Source organism: Natrix helvetica (genome assembly GCF_964273705.1).
Source record: "Natrix helvetica genome assembly, chromosome: Z".
NCBI classification, from domain to species: Eukaryota; Metazoa; Chordata; class Lepidosauria; order Squamata; family Natricidae; genus Natrix; species Natrix helvetica.
The window spans coordinates 98,384,248-98,407,957 of record NC_138554.1 but is presented as its reverse complement, the minus strand read 5'-3'; the positions used below and the strand labels follow the sequence as shown (position 1 = coordinate 98,407,957).

Here is a 23,710-nt window from a genome sequence, read left to right as displayed (position 1 = left end):
CCTGCCTCTGCTGGACTTGTGCAAAGTCCAACAGAGACAGGAAGGTTCTCGTCATTCCCCAGTCGCTTTAGAGGACTGCGGAGCGCGAGCCGGCGGAGCATGCTCAGGAAGGCGGGGAATGGGATCACGTGTGCTGGAGGCTGAGGCAGCCTCCGCCTCCAGCACACGTGGTCCCATTCCCCGCCTTCCTGATGACGTCACCAGCCTCACCAGCCATAAACCTCACCGCACGTCACTGGCATGGATGGCAGGTGCATGTGGGATGTTTGGGCCATGTTCCCCCCTTCCCCCCCCGGAAATGGCTGGACTGGCTGCGCATGCATTTAAATATTTTAGGGGAGGACTTATTTTCAGGACAGGGCTTATTTTAGTGCATGCATTCAAAAGTCCGATTGGACTTATTATCTTGAGAGGTCTTATTTTCAGAAAAATAGGGTATCTCTTGGGAAGACCAGAATGACAGCTATCTGATAGCAGAACGTACAATAGTCTACCCATGTAATAAAGCAGAAACAGCACCAATCTTTATAAGATCCTGACTTCAAATCCTTTCCTTTGTTCTAACAGCCATTCAGCACTTTTTGTATACCTTGAAATCCCTTTTCAAGTGATCCAACAATTTGCAAGCCATCTTGCAATAAAATATTGATATTAAAGCAAAATCCAGAAACATTCTTACATTTTCAAGACAAAAAATGGATATATTTTAAAAGGAAAAAACAACTTCACATAGGTTGCCAAATAAATTATTACAAAGACACAAAATGATTCACAACTATCTGGCTTTTTAAAAATGCCAAATTCCAAAGTGCAGCAATACTTATTAGTAGATGAAGTCAAATAGGCACAATGACTTGTACCATACATATTTTGCCATTTTTGAGTTGTTTCAGTAAGAGCAATTTTTTTTAACTTTTAAAAGTGGTACAGAAATTTATTTGTTCAAATAATCATGCAAAGCTAGATTGTTTATTGCTACTTGTTTCCAAGCCTCTGGTTACTCAAACCTGTTCCATTACACTAAATTTTACATGGTGAAGAAATTAACTTAAGCCAAGTTTAATTAGTATTGCTAATGTATGCTATTGCATTCAAACAAACAAAAGAGCATGGTTGAAGATTTCCAATGCAGAATTAAAATATAGAAAATAGGGAAGTAGGACTTCATGAAATTTAAGGATTTAATGAGAACTTCTATTTCAATCTTATCTACTATATAGACAAAAAAATAAATAAAAGAACCACAAGTGATTGCTTTCTTGAGTGCTACAGTCTTGTATCATATTAAATAGCACTTACAAAGCAATTCCCATTCATGCAGTTTTCTAGAGCCATTGCAACATAGTATGGATATGTTTCTAACTTCTTGGAATTGTTGCAGCACAAGGAAAAAATGTGACTTTTAACTGTATTTTAAAGTTTAAAAATGCTTGCCAAAATCATTTTGTGAGCTGTTATGAGTTTGTAGTTGTTCAGATGAACAAGTCTTTTCAACTTTTGATTTAGTTCAAGAACTGCAATTCACCGTCAATTCCAGAGAATCTTTTAATTTATTCTGTTTTGTATAACATTTTAAAATGGTAAAATGTCTTTCAGAACCATTTAATTGATTATTATATAATAATCGAATACTGCATTTCTGGATGGTATAATACTAGGACAAACCTCACAAAATATATGAATTCTTGTAATACTTTTTGTGTGGACAAGGAGGCTGGAGAACAATCAGAGAGTTGTTTAGCTACATGTTACTCTTTGGTTACTCCTCCAATCATAAACAAACCAGTTTAATATCTTTTATAGTTTTGTTAGAATTTTCCCCACCCTATATTAGGAGCAGTTAACTATTAACATAATTATAGTTACATTAAGGTCAAAAGGTTGTGTGGAGAGTTTATATTCAACTGAGTTTGTATGTCACTAAATGTGCTTTTCATAGATAATTCTCTTGGTATTTTAACAATTTCTTTATTGCCTGTCATGTTGTTTATTTCTAGCTATAATTATAATACCTGTCAGATAAAATGCATATATTCTAAGATGTGCTGAAGGAATGTTAGTGAATGCTTTATGTTTAGTGCATAAACTATTAACTTTTTTTAAGCACCAGGCACCAAGCACCATTGTCACAAGGCGAATACTTCATAATTTAAAACATAGCATATTTCAATTGTGTCTGGTCTACCACTTCTACCATCTCCAGTAGGAATGGGTGCCATACTAGTTAAAAATTATGTCTGACAAATCTGAAAAGTGTCAGATTGTGGAAGACAGCGCTTTTATACAGAATATATTCATAGCATAGGACCTGATCACATATAGGTAAGATCATCGCTGTTCAAATCTTCTGTCCAGACTGTACAATCAGGCAGATTAGGCAGGCTTCAGGTTTTGTCCATACATTCATGGGGACTTATGAAGTGTGCCTTTTTCCTCATGGTAACTGACTTCTAGAACTTATTCTTCCTGAGATAGGTTTGGTTCCCCACTTTGGCCATGTTTTAAAAGGCCCCCAAATCTGATTTTGCTCTCAGATCTTAGATTAAGTAAGTCCTATGTAAACCATTGTTTTTTAATTGTTGCTTTTTTTCAATGGTATTTGATTATTCTTTTTACTGTATGGTCCCCACAGTTATGGAAGAGTTGTGTAATCTTATACATTTCTAAAAAATATAGATCATGATAAAATCTATGAAATCACAAAGCATCTGCTTTGCAAATAATAGTTTTACCATATCATCAATAACACACTTACTTTATATCGCTTTTTACACCCAGGAACAGGACAAGCAAAAGGTTTCTCATCTCCTCCATTCATACACATAGAACTTAGGATAGCTTCAGAACTGATAGCACTTTCTGTGGTCCAGGATTCATCACTATCTGAATCTTCATAGTCTACTTCTTCTTCATCATATTCACTACCTAAGAAGATGTAAAGCAAGAATTAAATACAGATAGAGTAAAACCTACTCTAGTAACTGAAAAGGCAAAGGTTCTGAAAGCTCAAATAATAAACGTGAAGGAGAACAGTTAAAATGGGACTAAAATTAAATAAGATAACCAAATTAAAACAATAGGAACAACCACCAGCCTTAGACAATGAAGATAATGAAGTGGTAAATGGTTTCTGTCTTTTAGGATCAATTATCAAGAATAAAGAAACGATCAAAAATATACTGTAGACTAGCCGTTCGTAGTGCAGCAGGCTTTGGAAAAGGTATCCAAATGCTGTGATGTGCATCTATGAAGATCAGAACAGTGCAAGCCAATGGCATCCTCTTAAAGTGAAAGTTGGACTTTGTAGATGCTGGATAAAAAAAGTATTGACATTTTTTAAATTTTCAAATGGATCATCAAACAAATCAACCCGAGTTTTCATTCAAGATACAAATGAGTAGGCTCAAATCATTACACATTATGTGAAGACCTGGCTCTCTGGCTAGGCTCTAATGCTGAGAAAAATGGAGGAAGGAAACAGAAGAGGACAATGTACCAAAGTGGATATATTCAGTTCTAGGGTCTATGAATGCAACATGGGAAGGCCTAAAAACAGGATAGATGGAGAAAATGCATTTATATGCATTTTCTAGAGTCAACACTGACTTGATGAAACATAATCAGTCTATAAAAAAATCTAATTTAATCTTACTGGTAGCTATTTTTTTCTGCTTTATTTCCATACCTATATGACTAATAGATTAGTCTTACACTGTTTCTTATTATAGTCAGAACACAAAATGCTTCATTGGTTAAATAATTACTGCCACATATTGCACAAACAACCTTTTAGCTTCACTCTGAATATTGATGTCCAGAAGAATAGGGAAAAGGAGACAGTAAGACTGAATATTTTTCTTCTTTTCCTCTGCATTAACACCAAAGGAGATTTTTTAAAGGTTTTATTTTACCAGGAAAACATCTGAAAGGCATAATTTTCTAAATCATAAACAGTCTAAAATAATATGTTGACAAGCCTTGATGCATTTGGTGCCCTGTGGAATTAATAGAAATTATAGTGTAACATTAGTAAGAATTACATGGTAGCAGTTTGTCCAGATGTGAAAATAAATTGCATTGTGCACCACCCTAATTCAACATTATGTTGTCCAAGTGCAGCAATCTGCAGAATGTACTTTTGCAAGTTTTAAATTTTTATTTTTAAAGTTATCATAAATATGAATATTTCTCTGTGTAAGATGATCATTAAAAAGAACAAAGATGGCTGAGAGAACAGACTTTCAGTAGCCACAACAGGTGTAGGTAACAATAGTTTTTAAATTCATTTCTGTGTCATGAGAAAAAATAATGTTTTTAAATGTTTGTTGTTAAGCACTAATATCACTGCAGGATTTTTCTTTCCCATAAACCATGTATTTACTGAGCCTTCAAATCTTTCAATCATAGCCAACATAAATCTTAAGCAAGGGTAGACGACATATGGAATGGTCTTGAAAAATGCAAGGGACAACAGATAGATTGGGCCTGAATGTGGGCCAAATTTCTCAGACAGGCCCTTCTATAATTCACAAGAAAGTGTGTGGAGGGAAAGCAGATTCAAATTTGCAAGATTCTGTTACTCGGATGTTGCAATAAAAGCAGTCCTCCTCTAGATGACATTGATTGCTTCTGTTCTAACCTGTATGACTGACAGCAAGCCTTTTACTCAATAGACATACAAAGCAGACAAAAAGTGGTAATGAAATAGAAGCAGAACAATCTTTCTATAAAACCATTAATTTAAACATCAGGCTTAAAGATCCATCTGCCATCTTTCTGCAAAATCTTTTCTTGTCAATATTAGTTATAAACAGACTAACAACATACACGAACATACATGTTTCATGTATGTTTCTTGTAACTGGGATTTCCACAGGGTTACTCTAAGACTGAGTCAAATTGGGTGTGTTAAAAATGTTTCCAAATGCATGACTTCCAGAAACTAATCACATATACTGTACAGACGTTGCTTATGTCTCTAATAACTATGGCTGGCAAATCTGCCAACCAATAATTCAAATTCTGAATTTCTGATTACCACTGGCAGACTATGGAGTTATTACATGTTTGGATAATAACAATTTACATTGAGATCTCTTAACAACAACCCTGTGAAGTAGGTTTGGCTAAAAATATGACCCTTGTAATCCAACAGTCTGAAGTAAAGACTGTGGTCAAGGGGAAATGTGAAATTGGATTTCTTTGGTGAACCTTAACTACTTCAGTGTTATTCTAAAGCTGGCAATTGAAGACAGATGAATTAAGAGGCAAATTGGTTCCTTTAAAATGTAAATCCCAACCCATATGTCAATACTGTATCTTCTGTGCATGCTTTTGCTAGTGAACACTTTATCAGCCAACAAATCATATTTTGAGATGCATCCTAGGAATATATTTAAGACCAAGTTACAAAAAATAATGTAAAGGAAAGTATGCCATCACTAGCAAAATTCTGTTTGTCAGGATTGTTTCAGTCTGGAATATTTTGTAATACTCATTACTTAGAATCTTGTCAGACACAGTATATCCCAAGATGTTCATTAAGCTTTAAGCATATTTGTGGCTATTAATATTTGAAATATCTCTCTTTAGGATTGATGTACACAAAGGCATACAAGGAATTATGAGTTTCCTTCTTGTTTACACAAGCATGGAAAGTTGAGTTTGTTAGCCATATATTATTCACAATATCCTTTCATTTAAGCAATGGATTTTTTTCTTTACATAACCCACCTGAACTTTATCAAATCTTTATTTATTATAAACCAGCATAAATATTCCATCTGAACAGGAATAAAGCAAGATAAAATTACAAACTTCTCCAACTCAGGATTAATGTTTACAAAAGTCAGAAAAAATGTCTACCAAGAGTCTTCTGACCTGACTAGTAACCCCAACATCTAAAGGGCTGGAGAACAAAGTTGGGGAACGTTGAGCTATATATACATCTGCTCTGTGGCTGATGTCTATTGACAGATTTCCAGACTGCATGAAGTTTTTGTGGGGCATTTTTCTTGTTTTGATTGAATACATTGCAGACATTTTCAGCAATGGCAGGCAAAATGTTCTCTCCTTGCCTGCCTTGGTTGCCATTGTTGCACATTTGTCAATTCCAAACTGCATACCAATGTCTTGGCTAAATTCTTTTGTGCTTTCAATTAATAGCTTTTGTTTTACCAAACAGCTTCAAATCATCCATGTACACCAAGTGTGAAATTTTCAGTCCTTTCTTTGCAAGTTCGTATTCACAGTTCACCTTCTTCAAAATGGTTGTCAGTGGTAGCATTGAGAGTGTAAAAAGTAGGGGTGAAAAGGAATCACCCTGGAAAATGCCTCATTTAATTTCAACTTCACCTAGTTCTTCTCCATTAGCCATAAGCTTCATTTTCCAGAGGTTCATTGAAGTTTCCATGAATTTCTGTATGTTGCTGCTAATGCCAAAGATTTTCAGGCATTTCTTGATCCAGTTGTGGGGAACTGAATCAAATGTTTTCTTATAGTCTATCCAAGCCATGAACAGCTTGTTTCGTCTTTTCTTTGAATTCTTTAGGATTAGCTTGTCAATCAGCAGTTGATCCTTTGTTCCTCTTGAATTTTTGCAGAATCCTTTCTGTTCTACAGGAAGCAAGTCATTTCTTTCCAAGTATCTGTAAATTTGGTTTGCAATGATACCAGTAAAGAGCTTGTATGTTGTTGGCAAACAGGTGATTGGCCTATAGTTTCCAGGGTCTTTTCCTTTTCCTTTATCTTTTTGGATCAAAAATGTCCTTCCAGTTGTCATCCATTCATCATTGTCAGGTGTTTTTAAGATCAGGTTCATTTGGGCTGCCAATCTGTCGTGCATACTTGTAAGTGCCTTTAGACAGAAACCATGTAACTCATCTGGTCCAGGTGCACTCCAATTCTTCACTTTTCTTGACTGCCTTTGCACCATTTCTTTTGTTATTTCCATTTATCCATTTTTATTATTATTGTTATTGTTGTTATTGTTATTGTTATTATTGTTGTTATTGTTATTGTTATTATTATACTACAATTGTATCACAGCGGCCAGTTGTTTCGCCGGATTTGGCATTGATTACTAGTCGGGCCCCACCCAGGGACCTATGACGTCGTAACGTATTTTCGTAATATACGTGCAGATCCAAGCAGTGCAGCTTTTTGCATTTGACTGATGGTGATTTTGTCAAGTTTTAACTGTTTTAAATGTAATTCCAGTGCTTTTGGAATAGCTCCCAGTGTGCCGATTACCACTGGAATTACCACTGCTGGTTTGTGCCATAATCGTTGGATTTTAATTTTTAGGTCCTGGTATTTCGCGATTTTTTCATGTTCCTTCTCGTCGACCCTGCTATCACCTGGTATTGCAATGTCTATGATTGTAACCTTATTTTTCTGAACCAGTGTGATGTCTGGTGTGTTATGCGCCAGTATTTTGTCCGTTTGTATACGAAAATCCCATAGGATCTTGACCATCTGATTTTCGGTGACTTTTTCAGGGTTATGTTCCCACCAGTTTGTTGTTGTTTTAATATTATAATTTTGGCACAAATTCCAGTGGATCATTTGTGCTACTGAATTGTGCCGCAATTTATAATCATGTGTGACTTTTTTACAGCAGCTGAGTATGTGGTCAACAGTTTCATCAACTTCTTTGCAGAGTCTGCATTTGGCATCATCAGAGGATTTTTTGATTTTGGCCTTAATGGCATTTGTTCGGATAGCTTGTTCTTGCGCAGCCAGGATTAGTGACTCTGTTTCTTTCTTTAATGTACCTGTTGTTAACCATAACCAAGTTTTTTCACTGTCCACTTTATCTTTTATTTTTTCCAGAAATGGCCATGCAATGCTTTGTTATGCCAACTCTCCATTCTTGATTTTATCACATCTTTTCTGTATTCTTATTTCGTCTATTGGGCCTTCAGTAGATTTTTGTTCTTTACTTCGATTAATAGATGTTCTTGACTTTCTTTTAAATAATCAATCAGCCAGTGAATGTTTTTCTTCTTCAACTATTTGCTTCACTTGTAATAATCCTCTGCCACCTGATTTTTGGGGCAGGTATAATCTATCAGTGTCACTGCGTGGATGTAAACTGTAGTGCATTGTCATTAGTTTCCTGGTTTTTCGGTCCAAAATGTCCAAATCAGCTTGTGTCCAGTTAACTATACCAGCTGTGTATCTTATAGCTGGTATTGCCCAGATGTTTATGGACTTGATTGTATTTCCACCATTCAATTTAGATTTCAAAATTTTCCTAACCCTGTTGGTGTACTCTCCCCTGACAATAGTTTTTACTTGTCCATGCTTGATGTTATCCAACTGCAGAATGCCTAAGTATTTGTAGGCTTCATTTTCATTGCATTTAATTAGTTGGCCATTGGGCATTTCAATTCCCTCATATGTAGTGATTTTGCCCCTTTTTATGGATACAGTGGCACATTTTTCCATGCCAAACTGCATTGAAATATCGGTGCTGAATACTCGGACTGTGTTTGTCAATGATTGGATTTCTATTTCTGACTTTCCATAGAGTTTCAAATCATCCATATATAATAAATGCGAATTTTTTTCGGCTTCTTTGGCTGTTTGGTAGCCTAATTTCATTTTTTTTAAGATTACTGATAGTGGGATCATCACGATGATGAAGAGAAGAGGTGAAAGTGAATCACCCTGGAAAATTCCTCGCTTGATATTAACCATTCCGTAGTTCTCATTCCCTACTGCCAACTCGGTTCTCCATTGTTTCATCGCCTTTTCAGTAAAGGATGTAATATTTTTGCTAATGCCAGTTGTTTCTAAGCATTTTATGATCCAACTATGTGGCAATGAGTCGAATGCCTTTTTGTAATCAATCCAGACCATATTCAAGTTCGCTTTTCTGTTCTTACAATTTTCTAATATCATTTTATCAATTAGGAGCTGATCTTTTGTGCCCCTGCTCCTTCTTTTGTTGCCTTTCTGCTCTATTGGCAAGATGTTGTTTGTTTCCAAATAATCCATAATGTTATCTGCAATAATGCCAGTGAGTAATTTGAAGGTTGTTGGCAAGCATGTTATTGGTCTGTAGTTTTCAGGCACTGCTCCTTTAGTTGCATCTTTCTGAATCAAGTATGTTTTTCCAGTTGTCAACCATTCATCAATTTGGCCATTTTGTAAAATCTCATTCAGTTGCCTGGCCAATATTGCATGTAAACTGGTCAGATATTTGAGCCAGAAACCATGTAATTGGTCCTTTCCAGGTGATGTCCAATTCTTTACTTTTTTTACTCGATTTTTGACCATCTCAGTTGTTATTTCTAATACTTGCATTTGTTTGTTGCCAATGCTTTTCTCAAAGTCATGTATCCATTTTGCTTCCTTATTGTAGTCCTTTGCATTTTCCCACAATTCTTTCCAGAATTCAACTGTGGCCTGCTTTTCTGCTTTTTGACTTTTGGTGCCACCATTCACATTAAGACTTTGATAAAAACGCCGTTGGTCCGATCGAAATTGCTGATTTTGTTTATACTGGATGATTCGTGCCTCATATCTTTCAATTTTCCTAGCTGTTGCTGTTATCTGCTGTTTTACAATCTCTACAGCTTCATTGATGTTTCTTGTATCCAATCTATACCTTCTGATTAGCTGATCTATAATTTTGTTGTTTTTAAGCCGTTGCTCATGCATGTTCTTCAAGTTGCTAGCATCTGCCCTTAATTTTTTGACTTTTTGTTCTAATCGGATTTTCCACTTTGGCTTTGATGCTTTTTCCGTTGTGTAACTAGGTGCTTTGATTTTAATGCCTAGTTCATTAGTGACTATTGCAGCTGCACTGTACATTAACTAGTTCGTTTCCAAGATGGATCCTGATTCAATTGTTGAAAGCACTGCATTAACCATTTTCATGATAGGGGCCAAAATTTTCTTAGGCACAGTTTTTAATGATGGTAAACGTTGCCGTTCCTTATTAAACAGAAAATGCTCCACGATCTTGTCCTTCAGTTCTTTTTGTTTTTGAGTTAGTTCATCAGTTGGTTCAGTGATAACTGGTTCTGGTGATAGTGTTGCTATTTCCTCCCCGACAGCTTCTTCTGGGAGTTCTACTACAATGTCTTTAGGTATGTCTTGAGTATCAGTTATTTCTGCTTGTGATGTTGTTTTCTTAGTTTTGCAATTTGCCTGAATTTCCTCAAGTTCAACTTCACTAAACACTTTATTTCCTGTAATAAATCGCCTTTGATCTGCAAGTCGTTGTTCACTAACATTTGAATCTGGATATTGTTGTTTCCATAATTCATACATTCGCTTTAAATAACCTCTTTGTCCAGGCTCTGAGTTGTAGTAAGAGGCCATTATGGCACGGTTTTCATCTGCACTATATTTTTGTCGTTTTGTTGGCTGGTCCACTTGTAGCCCACTTGTCGACAGATGTCCAGGGACCTCAACATCCGCCGCAGCCCTTGTTAACCTGCGCGACGACTGATGCAGTATAGAATTTTTATTTGCTTCTTTCACCATGTTATATTATCATTATTATTATTATTATTGTTGTTGTTATTATTATTATTATTATTATTATTATTATTATTATTATTATTATTATTATTATTATTATTATTATTATTTAGACATGAAACTCAGTTAACTGAACTTAAAAATGTATCACAAATATAATTGACTGGAAATGATGGTTGATACATCATACAGGTTGCTGCCAGCATCCTAGATATCAACCAAGTATCTTCTTAAAATGTACCATGTTCCACATAGCACAGTTTTTTGTAGTTCCACTGGTGTTATTGCAGGAAGCTGTAATTTCTTGAAGTGTTTTGTAAAACTCTTGGACATAGTACCAGTGACAATGGGAATCATTGTTACATGTTTCATCCAGGTAGCAATATTTTATTATTTTGTTCAGTTCTTTTTCTTTGACTTTGGCGTCTCCTAGTACAGCGATATAATAAATTGTACACCTTAGTTTTCGATATCTGGCATGTTGTGTTCCAAATGACAATCCATCTGTATTTGAAAGCCCCACAAGACCTTCATCTTCTCATTTTCGACAACTTTTTCCACTTTATGTTCCCATGACTTTTCAGATATAGGTAGGGTGTATTTTTTACAAAGTGACCAGTAGATTAATTTAGCAATTCGATCATGTCTAGCTTTGTAATCAGTTTGCGCAATTTTGCTGCATTCACATGTTAAATGTGAAACAGTTTCAACTGTTCACATTTTCCTTCAATGTTTTTCAAGTGCTGTGCATCTATTTAATCTGTCATCCAGCTGTTTTTCCTTATTTTCTGTCTTTGTTTCTGTTGTTTTATACTGTTCTCCAATTTCTCTGTACTTTGGTTGACATAATCATTCAAACTTCATTTTTCTTCTTCTACAGTTTGATGGATTTGTAGTAGGGTTCTACCCCCTATTCTTCTTGGCAAGTACAACCTGTTGATGTCACTTCGTGGATATAAAGCGTGGTACATATTCAAAAATGTTTTCTGTACAGGTTTTCTAGTTCAGTCACAGTCCAGTTGATAATTCCATCTGGGTAGCGTATCACTGGAACTGCCCATGTATTATTGGCTTTAATTACGTTTCCAGCATTCAGTTTTGATTTTAATATTTTGTGGACCCTCATTCCTTTTGCGTTGACTCTTTGATTTTTCCATTCAAGATGTTATCTACTTCCAACATGCCTAGATATTTGTAACCATCATCCTTTGCTAATGTTTTCACAATTCTTCTTTTTCCCAGTTCTACTCCTTCTATTTTTTCCATTTTTCCTTGCTGCATAGATAGTATGGCACATTTTTCAAGTTCAAAGTTCATTCTGATGTCTCTGCTAAACAGTTGAACTGTATTGAATATTGATTCAAGTCAGTGGTGGGTTGCTCTTGGTTTGACCCAGTTCGGCTGAACTGGTAGTAGTGGTGGCGAAAGACCCCACCCACCCACATGGACACTTTTGTGCAGGAGCGCACGCAGGAGCGCGCCTGAACTGGTAGTAAAAATATTTGCAACCCACCATTGATTCAGGTTCAGTGAGGCTTTTCGCATAGAGTTTTAAGTCATCCATGTCAGTGATGGAATTCAAAATTTTTGACTACCAGTTTTGTGGGTGTGGCTTGGTGGGCATGGTAGGGGAAGGATATGTAAAATCTACATTCCCACTCCACTCCAGGGGAAGATTACTGCAAAATTCCCATTTCCTCTCGATCAGAAGAGACTCAGGAGGCAGAGAATAGATGGGGCCGGGAACAGTCAGAGGTGGTATTTACCGGTTTTCAGAACTACTAAAAATAACCACTACCAGTTCTCCAGAACTGGTCAGAACCTGCTGAATACCATCTCTGATCCATGTATAGTTTATCTTGCCAGGGTTTATCTTGCTTTGTTGGCTTGAGATTTGGTACCCCAGTTTTTTGTTTTGTAGGATTATTATCAGTGGAATTATGTGATGTTGAATAGTAATGGTGAAAGTGAATCCCTTGGAAGATTCCTTGTCTGATATTGTTCTCCTCATTGATGTTAGAACTGTTTTCCATTTTTACATATTTGCTTTCAAAAATATACAAATATTTTTGCCGATTCCAAAGTTTTAATTTTAGACAGGTGTTAATCCAGGTATGAGGTAATGAGCCAAATGCCTTCTTGTAATCTAACCATGCCATATTTAAATTCATTCTTTTTCATTTTGCATTTTTAGTACCATTTTGCCAATGAACAGCTGATCTTTTGTTCCTCTTGATTTTTTATAATTTCCTTTTTGTTCTAATGGATATAAACTGTTTTCCATCAGATGATTGAATACTGAATTTACCAGTATCCTTGTTAAAATTTTGAACGTTGTCGGGAGACAAGTGATTGGGCGATAGTTGCTTGGTTCTATGCACTTTTCAGGATCTTTCATTATCAAGTATGTTCGGCCAGCTGTTAACCATTCTTCGCTTGTTGCATTTTGAAGCATTTCATCAAATTGAGTGGCCATGCGGTGATGGAGACTGGTCAGGTGTTTTAGCCAGTATCCATGCAGTTTGTCCAGTCCAGTTCTTGACCTTCTTTACTTATTTTGCAACAATATCAGTTGTTATTACAATAGTCTTCATTTTGTTTCATGTTGCTTGTTTTCAAATATCTTTGATCCAAGAGGCAATTTTGTTGTGTTTCACTGGGTTTTCTCATAGTTGTTTCCAAAAGTTTTTTCTTTATATGTGTGAACATTAGTATGGTCTTGACTTTCATCAAGGGACCGATAGAAGAGGTGTTGGTTTCTTCTGAAATGGGCATTTTCACGATATTGTTTTATTTCTCCTTTGTATCTTTCGATTTTCTTTGCTGTTGCAATTACATGCTGTTTTAGTTCTTCCATGATTTCCATTATTGTTTTTTCCTCCAGGTTGTATTTTTTGTGTAAACTATTGTTCAGATTTTAATTCTTTAGTTTTCCTTCTTTCAAGTATTTCAAATTGCTGACATCTCCTAGTAGTTTTTTTAAATTTGATTTCAAGTCAAATTATCCACTTTGGTGTTCCAGTAGATTTCTTTTTTTGGGAATGACAGCTGTGCTGTACATTAGTTGTTTTGTTTCACATAGTGCTGGATTGGATGGAAGTTAAAATGTCATTCATGGCATTTAGTAGAGCTTCACTCATTTGTTATGTACTACGCGAATGGTAGGTAGTCTTTTTCTTTCTTTTTTCTTTGATGTGGTTTTCAATCTTTTCTTTCAGCATTTTTGCTAGATCACTTAGCTCTACACTTTCGAGTTGTTGCACAGGAGGATCTTCATCCTGTATGTTGGTTTCTTCCACTGGTTAGTCAGTTTGTTCAATTGTTGGAACAATTTCTTCAGCCTGTTCATCATTATTTATTGTTTTCTTTTTAGCCAATATTTCTGGATGTTGCATTTCCATATCTATGAAAAAATTATTATGGATGATGAAATGTCTTTGATCCATTAATCGCTATTCTGTTATGCCATTTCCTGGGTGTTTTTCCTTCCACAATTGCATCATTCTTTTTTGAAATCCCCTGGCCATTGGTTCTTTCTGGTAGTAACATTTGATGGTTTCTCGATTTTCTTCAGTTCAAGCTTTGCACCTTTGTTCCAGTTGTTTTTACAGTTGCACACCCTGGTTTCCCAGCAGTTGTTGTTCTTATTATTATTGATTTAATTTTCAATTTGATTCAGTCTGAGATTAGTAAAAGTTTAACAGTCCTAATCAAGCACCTCACAGCTATTAATTATTATTATTTTATTTTTATACTTGTATATTTATATTCTATAAAGGTAGTCCTTGATCAATAATAGTAATTGGGTCCAGAATTTCTGTTGCTAAATGGTGTGGTTGTAAAGTGTGACATTATGTGACTGTGCTGCTTAGCAACAGCAATTCTGACAGTTTCTGATTACCAACATTAAGAAAATCACCCCTGATTATTGAGAACCTCATATAATTACAATTTTCTTGCTGGCTTTCTCCATTGACTTTGCTTGAGGGAATCCAGGAAGGAATGTTGCAAATTGGGATCATGTCACTGTAACACATTATTAACAGTTGGAAATCTGGGCCAATTGCCAAGTGTCTGAATCACAAACACATTACTGTGAGGGCCCTGGGATGGCCAGAACTTTGAGGATCAGTCATAAGTGACATTCATTTAGCACCACTGCAAGTTCAAATAGTCACTGGAGGAGTCTCCATTGTGAGAACCACTTGCATTTCAGTCATATGAAATAAGAATGTACACACACACACACACATACACACACAGTGCGCACATGTGCGTACCCACACCTGTCAATTTATATATGTACAATTACATTCACTGTTTAGGTTTAATGTTTTGACTTTACAACTGTTGTAAATTTATTGACAAATCTCTCAATACTGAACTAAGACTGGGAAGAGAGCATTTCAAAGTCAACCCCTCTTTTCAGGCCAACTGACTTCACGATAGCATTTTCCACTGGGAAAAAGGGTAAAGTGCAAGAAAAGCAACACTCTCATCCAAGTGTTGCCCTCTTCTTGCTTACATCATGCCCATACCAAAATGGGAAAAGCTTATGTCTGACACAATTTTCTAACAAAAGTGGCAAGTATTTATTGATGTTGCTGCTTATAGACCCAAAGTCAGAGAGATAAAACAAAAGGAGATCCCTACATTAAGCCCCATTGGGAGACTGTAGCAATGGCAGTATTGGGGGTGTTTCACAGGAGAGGAAATAAAAAAAAATATGGCAGACACAATCAGGAGAATGAAGACTTGCTCTTTTACGAGCATCCTGATGTATATTAAAAGTGTTGCAGCCACCCGGACATTTTTACCCTCCATAGACATTGCTGAGTAATATATAAATAATATAAATATATGGCCTATATTGCATCCTTCCAGATCTTAATCCATGCATGGTAATCCTTTTCACTATGATATTTTAAAACCCTTTTATTGAGCAATGCATTAAAATGTTAATACCTATTTTAAATCATTACCAATCTAAAATGGACAAAAAATGTGATTGCACTGGTAAATTAGACAAAACATAAATAACAAGAAGTACTCTATTGATGTTAGTGTTCTGCAGATGTGAATACAAACGACTCAGTGATTAAATGCTCCTGTTGCACAAACTACATCCACACCTTGTTGCTTGACTTGAATGAGACAAACCATTTATTGAAGAGACCAAAAGTGCCATTACACGAAAAGAAAAAGGAAAATAAGAATAAATAAAGCAGACAGATGTATAAGTATAATAATTCTACAATATAGTAATGGCGGTCAGCAAAATCACATTCAACACGGGAGGCATTCTGGCAACATGCAGGAATTTTCACAAGATGGTTCAGGTTAGTTCCTCTAATCCATGAAGCTCCAGAGATGTTTGAAACACACTGTAAGATGAAAAGCAGCATTTATGAAGGCAATTTAGACAAACATGTTGTTACTCTTTAGCAACATTTCTCCTTGTAGAGGTTACCTTGAAAATTCCCATGCAACTAATTATCAAGACAGTGAGGCTTGCAATGATATAAAAGCTTTTAGTTTTAAGAAGCAGCTCTTGGATGTCTGAAATGTTTGTCTCCATTGCCAGATTTTATTTCAGTAGCATAGCAATGCAAAGCACAGCACTGTGACTGAGGAGGAAGGCAATAAGGAATCATCAAAAGGGATGATTAAATTTAAAAATAACCAGCCTCAGAGACAGATAGAATTTGTATTCATGCACTCATAACTGTTTGATGTTGCTGGGCCCTTTGCTAAGCTTTCTATTTATTCTTCTACATGTTTTACTTCCCTCTTTTTTGATTTTACTGTAATAAGCAATCAAGCTTCATTTCTTATTTTTGTGTAAAACATTCTGTAATTCTAAGCATTTTCTTCTAAGTGACCATTCTCAAATTCATACATTTCTTAAGATCTGTTGGAAAGCAAACATATTTTCTGTTCTTCTCTTATCTGCCATAAAACTTTACTGTACTTCCTAAATTTTGTTCCCTGACACCTCTCATACCTTTTCCTTAAGAATTATTTCTGTGCATGCTTAGAGACTAATTTCGAGCAGCATCTGAATTCTTTTCTGTCTTTCCCTTGAACAGAAACTTGTAAGTAAGTAGTTTGGAAACTGAAAACCATGTAAGTAATGAATAAACAGTGTAGATAAAAATATTGAATTTAATAGTATATGAGTCAAAATGCTGGACCACAGTATTTGCTTTAGATAATTTCCTTTCAATATCATATAGAGTATCTCATAAATATTTATTTATCATAAATAATCCAACCCATCTATACTTCCAGCATGAATCGGGAAAAAGAATCTTCTTTGATCTATAAGCTCTGTTCTGTTTTACATTTGAAACTAAAGGCATTGTGTATGTTTCATTCACTGATTAATTACGTGTTCATTTTGAAAAGCATTCCCTTTAATGAATATATGAAATATATAGTGTGTATACAATAGGCAAATAATGGAAAGCAAGCCTGTCTACTAATGTAGTTAAGGAGGACAGCTTCATGAAAGTCAACTCTTAAGTACAATTTTAGTAATTCAAACTTCATCATTTCAACCATTTCATCTATGGAAGTGGCACTATCCTACCTCCAGGCAAACATGTGATTTTAAATAATTACTTAATGGGAACTCATGCTACTACTTTCTTAGTGTTGATATAGATTGTTCTGAAGTATATCCAATTTGGTGAGCTAAATTAACGTATTTGTATTCAAGAACAGTTTAAATAGTGTTCTGAAAATCCAGGAGGCTTCTGAATTTTAATGCATTGGTTCTGTAAATAAAGTATATTATTGTTATATTTTGAATATATTATTATGACTGAAGTGAGGGAAAACAATATGAAGAAGATAAAATAAATAAAAATTGGAAAAACAAATTGAAATTTTTGATCTTAAAGATCAGAATGTTCTCAGATATCAATTACAGATTCCATCTTCACAGTTCTTGCAATTTTTTCAGATAAGAAAACTAAGAATGAACTTAACTAAAAAGTCAGATTCCATTGCTTGTTTTTAAAGAACCATTCTTTTTTTTCACAATATCTACCATTTGCCATCTAAAATATCGGAGATCAAGATATGATTAAAATGTTCTGTTGAAAAGTGATGCCCACTTTGCTCTTAACTGATTTCATTTTTTTTTCATACACTAATTTCCTTCCAAAAATGTTTCAGGAGTTATTTTCTTTTCCTGTATCACTGCTGTTCTTTTATTTATGCTTCAACCTTCACTTTATTCTTTAAAAAAACAAACAAACAAACAATCTTCCAGGTACTGTGATTTCATTCTATAAACTGCTTGGAAAGTAGTCATATTGACAGCTAGGATGACACATTGATCAGATATGTGTGGAATAGCCATGGAGACAACCAATCCATGTTTGCGTATTTCTTTAGAAATGCTCTCTGATGGGTACATGCTTAAATCAGCTACTTTTATGTAGAATTTAAGTCATTTAATACTTCCTAGGCAGAAATTGCACTGCAGAGGTCTTCACCATTTAAAAGGGAGTCACTTCAGAAATGTGACTCGGCAACTCCCTTTCAAGTTAAATGATTCATGAGTTGTTTTAGATCTGTCTGGCTAGACTTGATATTCCATTTCTGCTATCAGGGTGGGCTTCTGCCATTTACACTTTACCACACAAGTAGGCAATGTGGCTTTAAAACAAAGATCTACATATATTGAGAAACATGGTAAGGGTGCTTGGAATCTTTTTTTAAAAAAAACAAGAAGTACAAGTTGTCAAAATTCTGAAAGTACCGTTATGCACACCATATGAAATAGAATAAATGGGAGAAAGTGACCCAATACTATTTTTTAAAAACCTAATATATTTTTAAAAATGAACCTTTAAAAATATACATTGAAAAGTGGGTTATGAAAAATATAGAAATTCAAAATGCAGAAGGTAACATTAAACTTTTGGTTAAGATGATTGTACAAGATCTTTAATTTCTTCTTAAAAGCTGTCCTTATTTCTCTAAAAGCTGTGCAACTTTGCTGAAATATAAACCAAGCCAATTACATTTCTAGAATCAGATTTCCTAAAATAAATGCATTTTAAAAGCTGAGCTTAAGATGAGACAATACTGAACTTATAGTTGTATTTTCTCTTGAATTATAAAAATACTAAAATTTTTGTATGCAGTTTTCATTTGTTCTCTTTATGTGTTTCATGAAATGTAGAAGACTTTATATGTCTTTTCAAGAACCACAAACTGCTTATTAAACTTACTGAAACTTGAATGTCTTTTTACTTTATGTGTAGACTGTATAATTATGGCTGGATATTTTAGTCAAATGCTGAATCCTTCATTAGGATGTAGCTTGTTTGGAGTTTCTACCAGGGGAGAGAAGCTATCGTATATCCTTGACTGAAGATCTGTATATTGCTTTTATCTGGGATGGTCGTCCATTTCCACCAGGTATGCAATTTTGGGAGCGACTCACATGGAGAGGTAAAGGAGGAAGGAGACACCCATCTAGCCAGCCAGATCAATCGAATCAACTATGGCAATCAATGGCAGTGACAGATATCACAGCCAGATCATCCTCACATCCATGTAAGTTACATTAGGATGCAATATACCCCAGCTAAATTCAATTTTAGTATGTGGAAAATACAAAATACTGATATAGGGGCAATTTGGTGGATATACAATTTAACTATAAATTCTTCACAGCTAAAATATTTAGATTTGCTCTTTTTTTTTTTTAGTATCGCAGAAGAGTTAAATTAAAAATGGAAAAAATAAAATTAAGGCATATTTGAGTATGTACCAATGTACCAAATGTCTGTTATATTGAAAATTAATTCTTTCTTTAAGTTGGTTAGAAGAGTTTCACAGAATCTGGAAAGTTGTACCAATTTCGTACACTCATAGGTTTATTAGGAGAAAATGCAAGCAGAACTAGTGCAATCCAATGAGCCCAGTCCTCACTGCATTAGCTTCCCCTCCCCCATGGCTTATACGGGAGTGGGAAAACCCATGCAGAATAACAGAGTTGAAAGAGACATTGGAGGTATTCTAGTCCAATCCCCTGCTTAGGCACGAGACCCTATACAATTTCAGACAAATTGTTGTCTAGTCTCTTCTTAAAAACCTTCAGTGTTGAATCACTCACAACTTCTGGAGTCAAGTCATTCCAATGATTAATTGTTCTAAATGTCTGAAAATTTCTGCTTTGTTCTAGATTGCTTCTCTTCTTGATTAGTTTTTATCCATTGCTTCTTGTCCTGCCTTTAGGTGCTTTGGAGAATAGCTTGACTCCCTCTTCTTTGTGGCAGCCCCTTAGATATTGGAACACTGCTATCATGTTACCTTAGTTCTTTTTAAAATTATTAAATTTGACATATCCGACTGTTTTAGCTTCCAGTACTCTAATAATCTTCGTTGCTCTTCTATGCACTCCTTCTAGACTCTCATTATCTTATTTATATTGTGGCAACCAAAGCTGGATGCAATAGTCCAAGTGTGATATTACCAGGGCATTATGAAGTGGTACTAACACTTCACGTGATTTTGATTCTCTCCATCTGTCATTGCAGCCTAGGACTCGTGGCCTTTTTGGCAGCTGCAGCACACTGCTGGCTCATATTTAAGTTATTAGAGAGATCCAAGATCCCTCCTGAGGTTACTACTATTGAGGTACCCCTTCTATCCCCTCATGCAACTGGGAAAGCAAAGATGAAGAATTTCACGTTTCATTTCCTACAAAGAGTTGAGATGTATCAACAGAGCTTGCCCAGCCAAAACCTTATAGAGAGAATGCAGATTAACTACCCAGAAGAGCATCAACTCCCCAGCTAAGTACAGGTCCAGGGAAACAACAGTGGTCCCTCTCTCAAGAATATATGGGGGGGCATAGAGTTCAAGGTATGCTCATAAAAGTTTCACCTATTTTGTCTTTTAACTCTGGATGTAAGAAACATCAGGAAGCGTTAAATGATTCTAGAGCACCATTATTTTATAAACTCGACAGTAGTAAAGAATTGCGCAAAGCTAGAGTGAACCTTATTGTTCCTATGAAGGTAGAGGTAATAGTTAAGTCAATCCTAAAGAGCAGGTTGCATAATGCAGTCTACAGTGCCACTACCCCATCATGCAGTCTACCACTACATCTAGAGAACATACCAAGCTTATTCTCCCTCTGCATGACACAAAATTTTCAAATTCCAATCACATTGGGGTTTGCAAGGTTGAGGCATCATGATCTTGCAACAGACTGGGAGGCAGGGTTCTGTGTTTCCCTACTTCCACTTGACAGCACCACCAGGGGCAAGTGGCAATTCTTTTGCAGCAGCTAGCCAAAAGCCCTCAAGGAAGGGGGCATAGTTGCCTGCCAAATATATGAACTTTTCAGATGTTTTTGTGGAAGAGATGGCTTTAGTCACTCTTCCACCTGAAATTTGTGGCCGTGGTAACGCCAGTGGCCAAAATTCTAACTATGAGGCAGTAACTAGTTTTTATTTATTTATTCATTTATTGAATTTATTTGCCTTCCATCTCGTAACAAACAACTCTGATGTCAGCAAAGAAAATGTTGTTCTTAAAGCAAAAGATTCCTGTTTGAAGAAAATATTCATTGGACCTTCTAAGTCACCAACTTCAGTACTTACCATTTCTGTTCTTAAGAAGCAAGAGGTGGATTTTCTGAACCCAAGTAGTGAGGTCCCGATACCCACAATTACAAAGACTTTAACAAGATCACAGTAAGGGACCATTACCCATCTTTTTGAGCTTGCTAGATAGATTGCAGAATACATGCATATTTACCACACTGGATCTCCAAAATACATATAAATTTATTAGAGTCAAAGAAAAACAAGATTTTTTAAAAATGGCATTCAATACCAGTGTGGAAAGTAATGCCTTTGGCTTGGTCAGTTATGGAGCTATGTTGTCCAGGCTTATGACCCAATTGTTTCCAATAAAATTGATACATTTTTGGTGCTATATCTAGGCAGTATCTTGATTTGCTTAGGATATGAAGAGGTTAATGAACACCATGTACAAAAGATATTTGCGCAGGCTACAGGGAAATAAGTTATTTGCCAAGCCATAAAAATATTCCTTTTCCCTAAAACAACAGTTTCTGGGTTATCAATTTCTACAGATGGAATCCAAACGGACCCTCAAAAGATACAGACAATGCTTTCAATCCTGCCACCAAAATATGAAAGATGCTCAGTTTTTCCTTGCTTTTGTGAATTTTTATAGGAAGTTCATTCCAATCCTTGCACATGTTAAGTCTCTTACTCAATTGCTGAATAATAAAGTGAAGTTGCTTCATTGGAAACAGAACAATCTGCATTTGAAGAATTAAAACAATTCTTTGCCAAGCAGTGCCTTCTCCAATACCCTGACCTGTTAAAGAAATTCAATGTCCACACAGCTGCTATAGGAGGGTGGGGAGGCAGCAAGAGGACGGTGCAAAGCTTCCTCACTCCAGAGATTTAATGTGTCCAGAAAGCAACTACAACATTTTAACAAGGAGCTTTTAGCAGTGAAAACAGCTTGAGCAATGACTGGAATTGGTATCAATTAAAGTGTGCACCGACACTAAAAATCTGGAAATGTTGTAGAAAATTCAGTCAGTTTTCCTGAAGTGGAGTTATTTTTTTTAACTTCAATTTTTGTATTACATATATGTTCAGCTTGAAGAATTTATTGGCAGATGCACTGTCCAGAAAGCCAGAGCACCTCCAGATGCAACAAGTAACCAACCCTGCAAGGATTTTGCAACTTTCCAATTTTTGTTGGCTTTCCCCACAAACACCTATTGAGTTCTTGGGGGCAGGACACATAATCTAGGATCTATTTTTCAGAATTAATGTGCAGCAGCAATTTGACTCATAACTTGAAAGCCTGAATAGATGACCTTCAGGGGACCCTGCCAAGTAATATATCCCGATTTTTAACATAAAAAGGGCCTTCATGACATAAAGGCAGAATTGTAGTTCCAGTGTCTTTGAAAGAGGAAGTTCTACAGCTTTGCCATTATAAAGAGATACAACAGGGTGTGGGGTGTAGTCAAGATGCTACACCGGACATTGAGAGACTTGTGGTGGCCTATAGCGGCAACAGACATCAAGGAGTATGAAGTGTCTTGTCACAAATTCAGGAGAGCAAAACCTCAGCATTAGAAGCCTGCAGGGCTGTTAACATAGTTTTGAAGTGAATATTATGGTTTTTAGATGTGAATGCAATTTTTGAAGATTTGCTACATTAAAAATGAGGAATTTACCAGGTTTAGAACATTTAATCTAATTTGCCTGTATGTAAATAAAAAACCCTGAATTTTATGCTTAATAAAGATGTAGCCCAATTCTTATATTTTGGATATTGTCTGTATGCTGCTCCAGATTATACTCTAAAGTAGAGGAATCCATTATTACAAAGTGCCTATTGATTCTTATCTGTGCATTGCATGTAACAGCGGTTACCAACCGTTCCGGCTCTGGGGGCTTAGAACAGAGGCGGCAGAAGCATCATTGGGGGAGAGGGATGGTTTTGCACAGTCGTTGCCATTTGTGCGGCCCAATTCCCCATGGGCGGTGGCTCAGTACCGGGCTCTGGACTGGGAATTGGGGACCACTGGCAATTAACATCTATTGGTAGTGCTTAACTTCCAGATACAGCTTTATGATGCAATTCTCACCAGAAGGGAAGAGGCAGGCTTGCATTTTGGTATCTTTGTTTTTTTGTCCTCTATCTTAATTCGCTTATCAGAATTAATTCACTAAACTTTCCAACTTAGCTCATGATCCCTCCTAGGCTTTTTCTACCCTGCTATACCATGATGATGTCACTCTGTCCCTATTTTTTGATAAGAATTAGATGTGCTTCTCATTTGGCTCCTTTTGCAAGACCAAGCAATTGTTAGTAAATGACTAAAACATGGTATTGGGAAGGGGTGGGTGTCAGAGGAATTATGAATGACAAATTTAGAGACCAAAGTCACATATATGAACCAATTTGAAAAAAAATTCTGGTCATTTCATTTCTGATCTTGATAATTTATGGTAAACATTTAATTGAAATAGATACAGCTACTGTTACTAGATGCTTTTATATGCACAAGGGCAATTAAATTCTGTATACGATTTCCAGGGAAGCAAAGGTAGACTAAAGACAGCTCTGAAAAAGTGGAGCTAACAATTGTGGTGAAAAGAAGAACCTCTGAATAGATTGGCTCTTC

At 35.8% G+C, this 23,710-nt stretch overlaps 1 protein-coding gene across 1 annotated transcript in view; it reads right to left on the bottom strand.

Moving 5' to 3' along the window:
• JAZF1 (JAZF zinc finger 1) overlaps positions 1-23,710 on the bottom strand; it is a 147,345-nt gene that overhangs the window by 3,743 nt on the left and 119,892 nt on the right. The window contains exon 4 of the mRNA XM_081933381.1: positions 2,756-2,925. Within this exon, the coding sequence (XP_081789507.1) occupies positions 2,756-2,925 (170 nt within the window). The remainder of the gene's footprint in view (positions 1-2,755; positions 2,926-23,710) is intronic.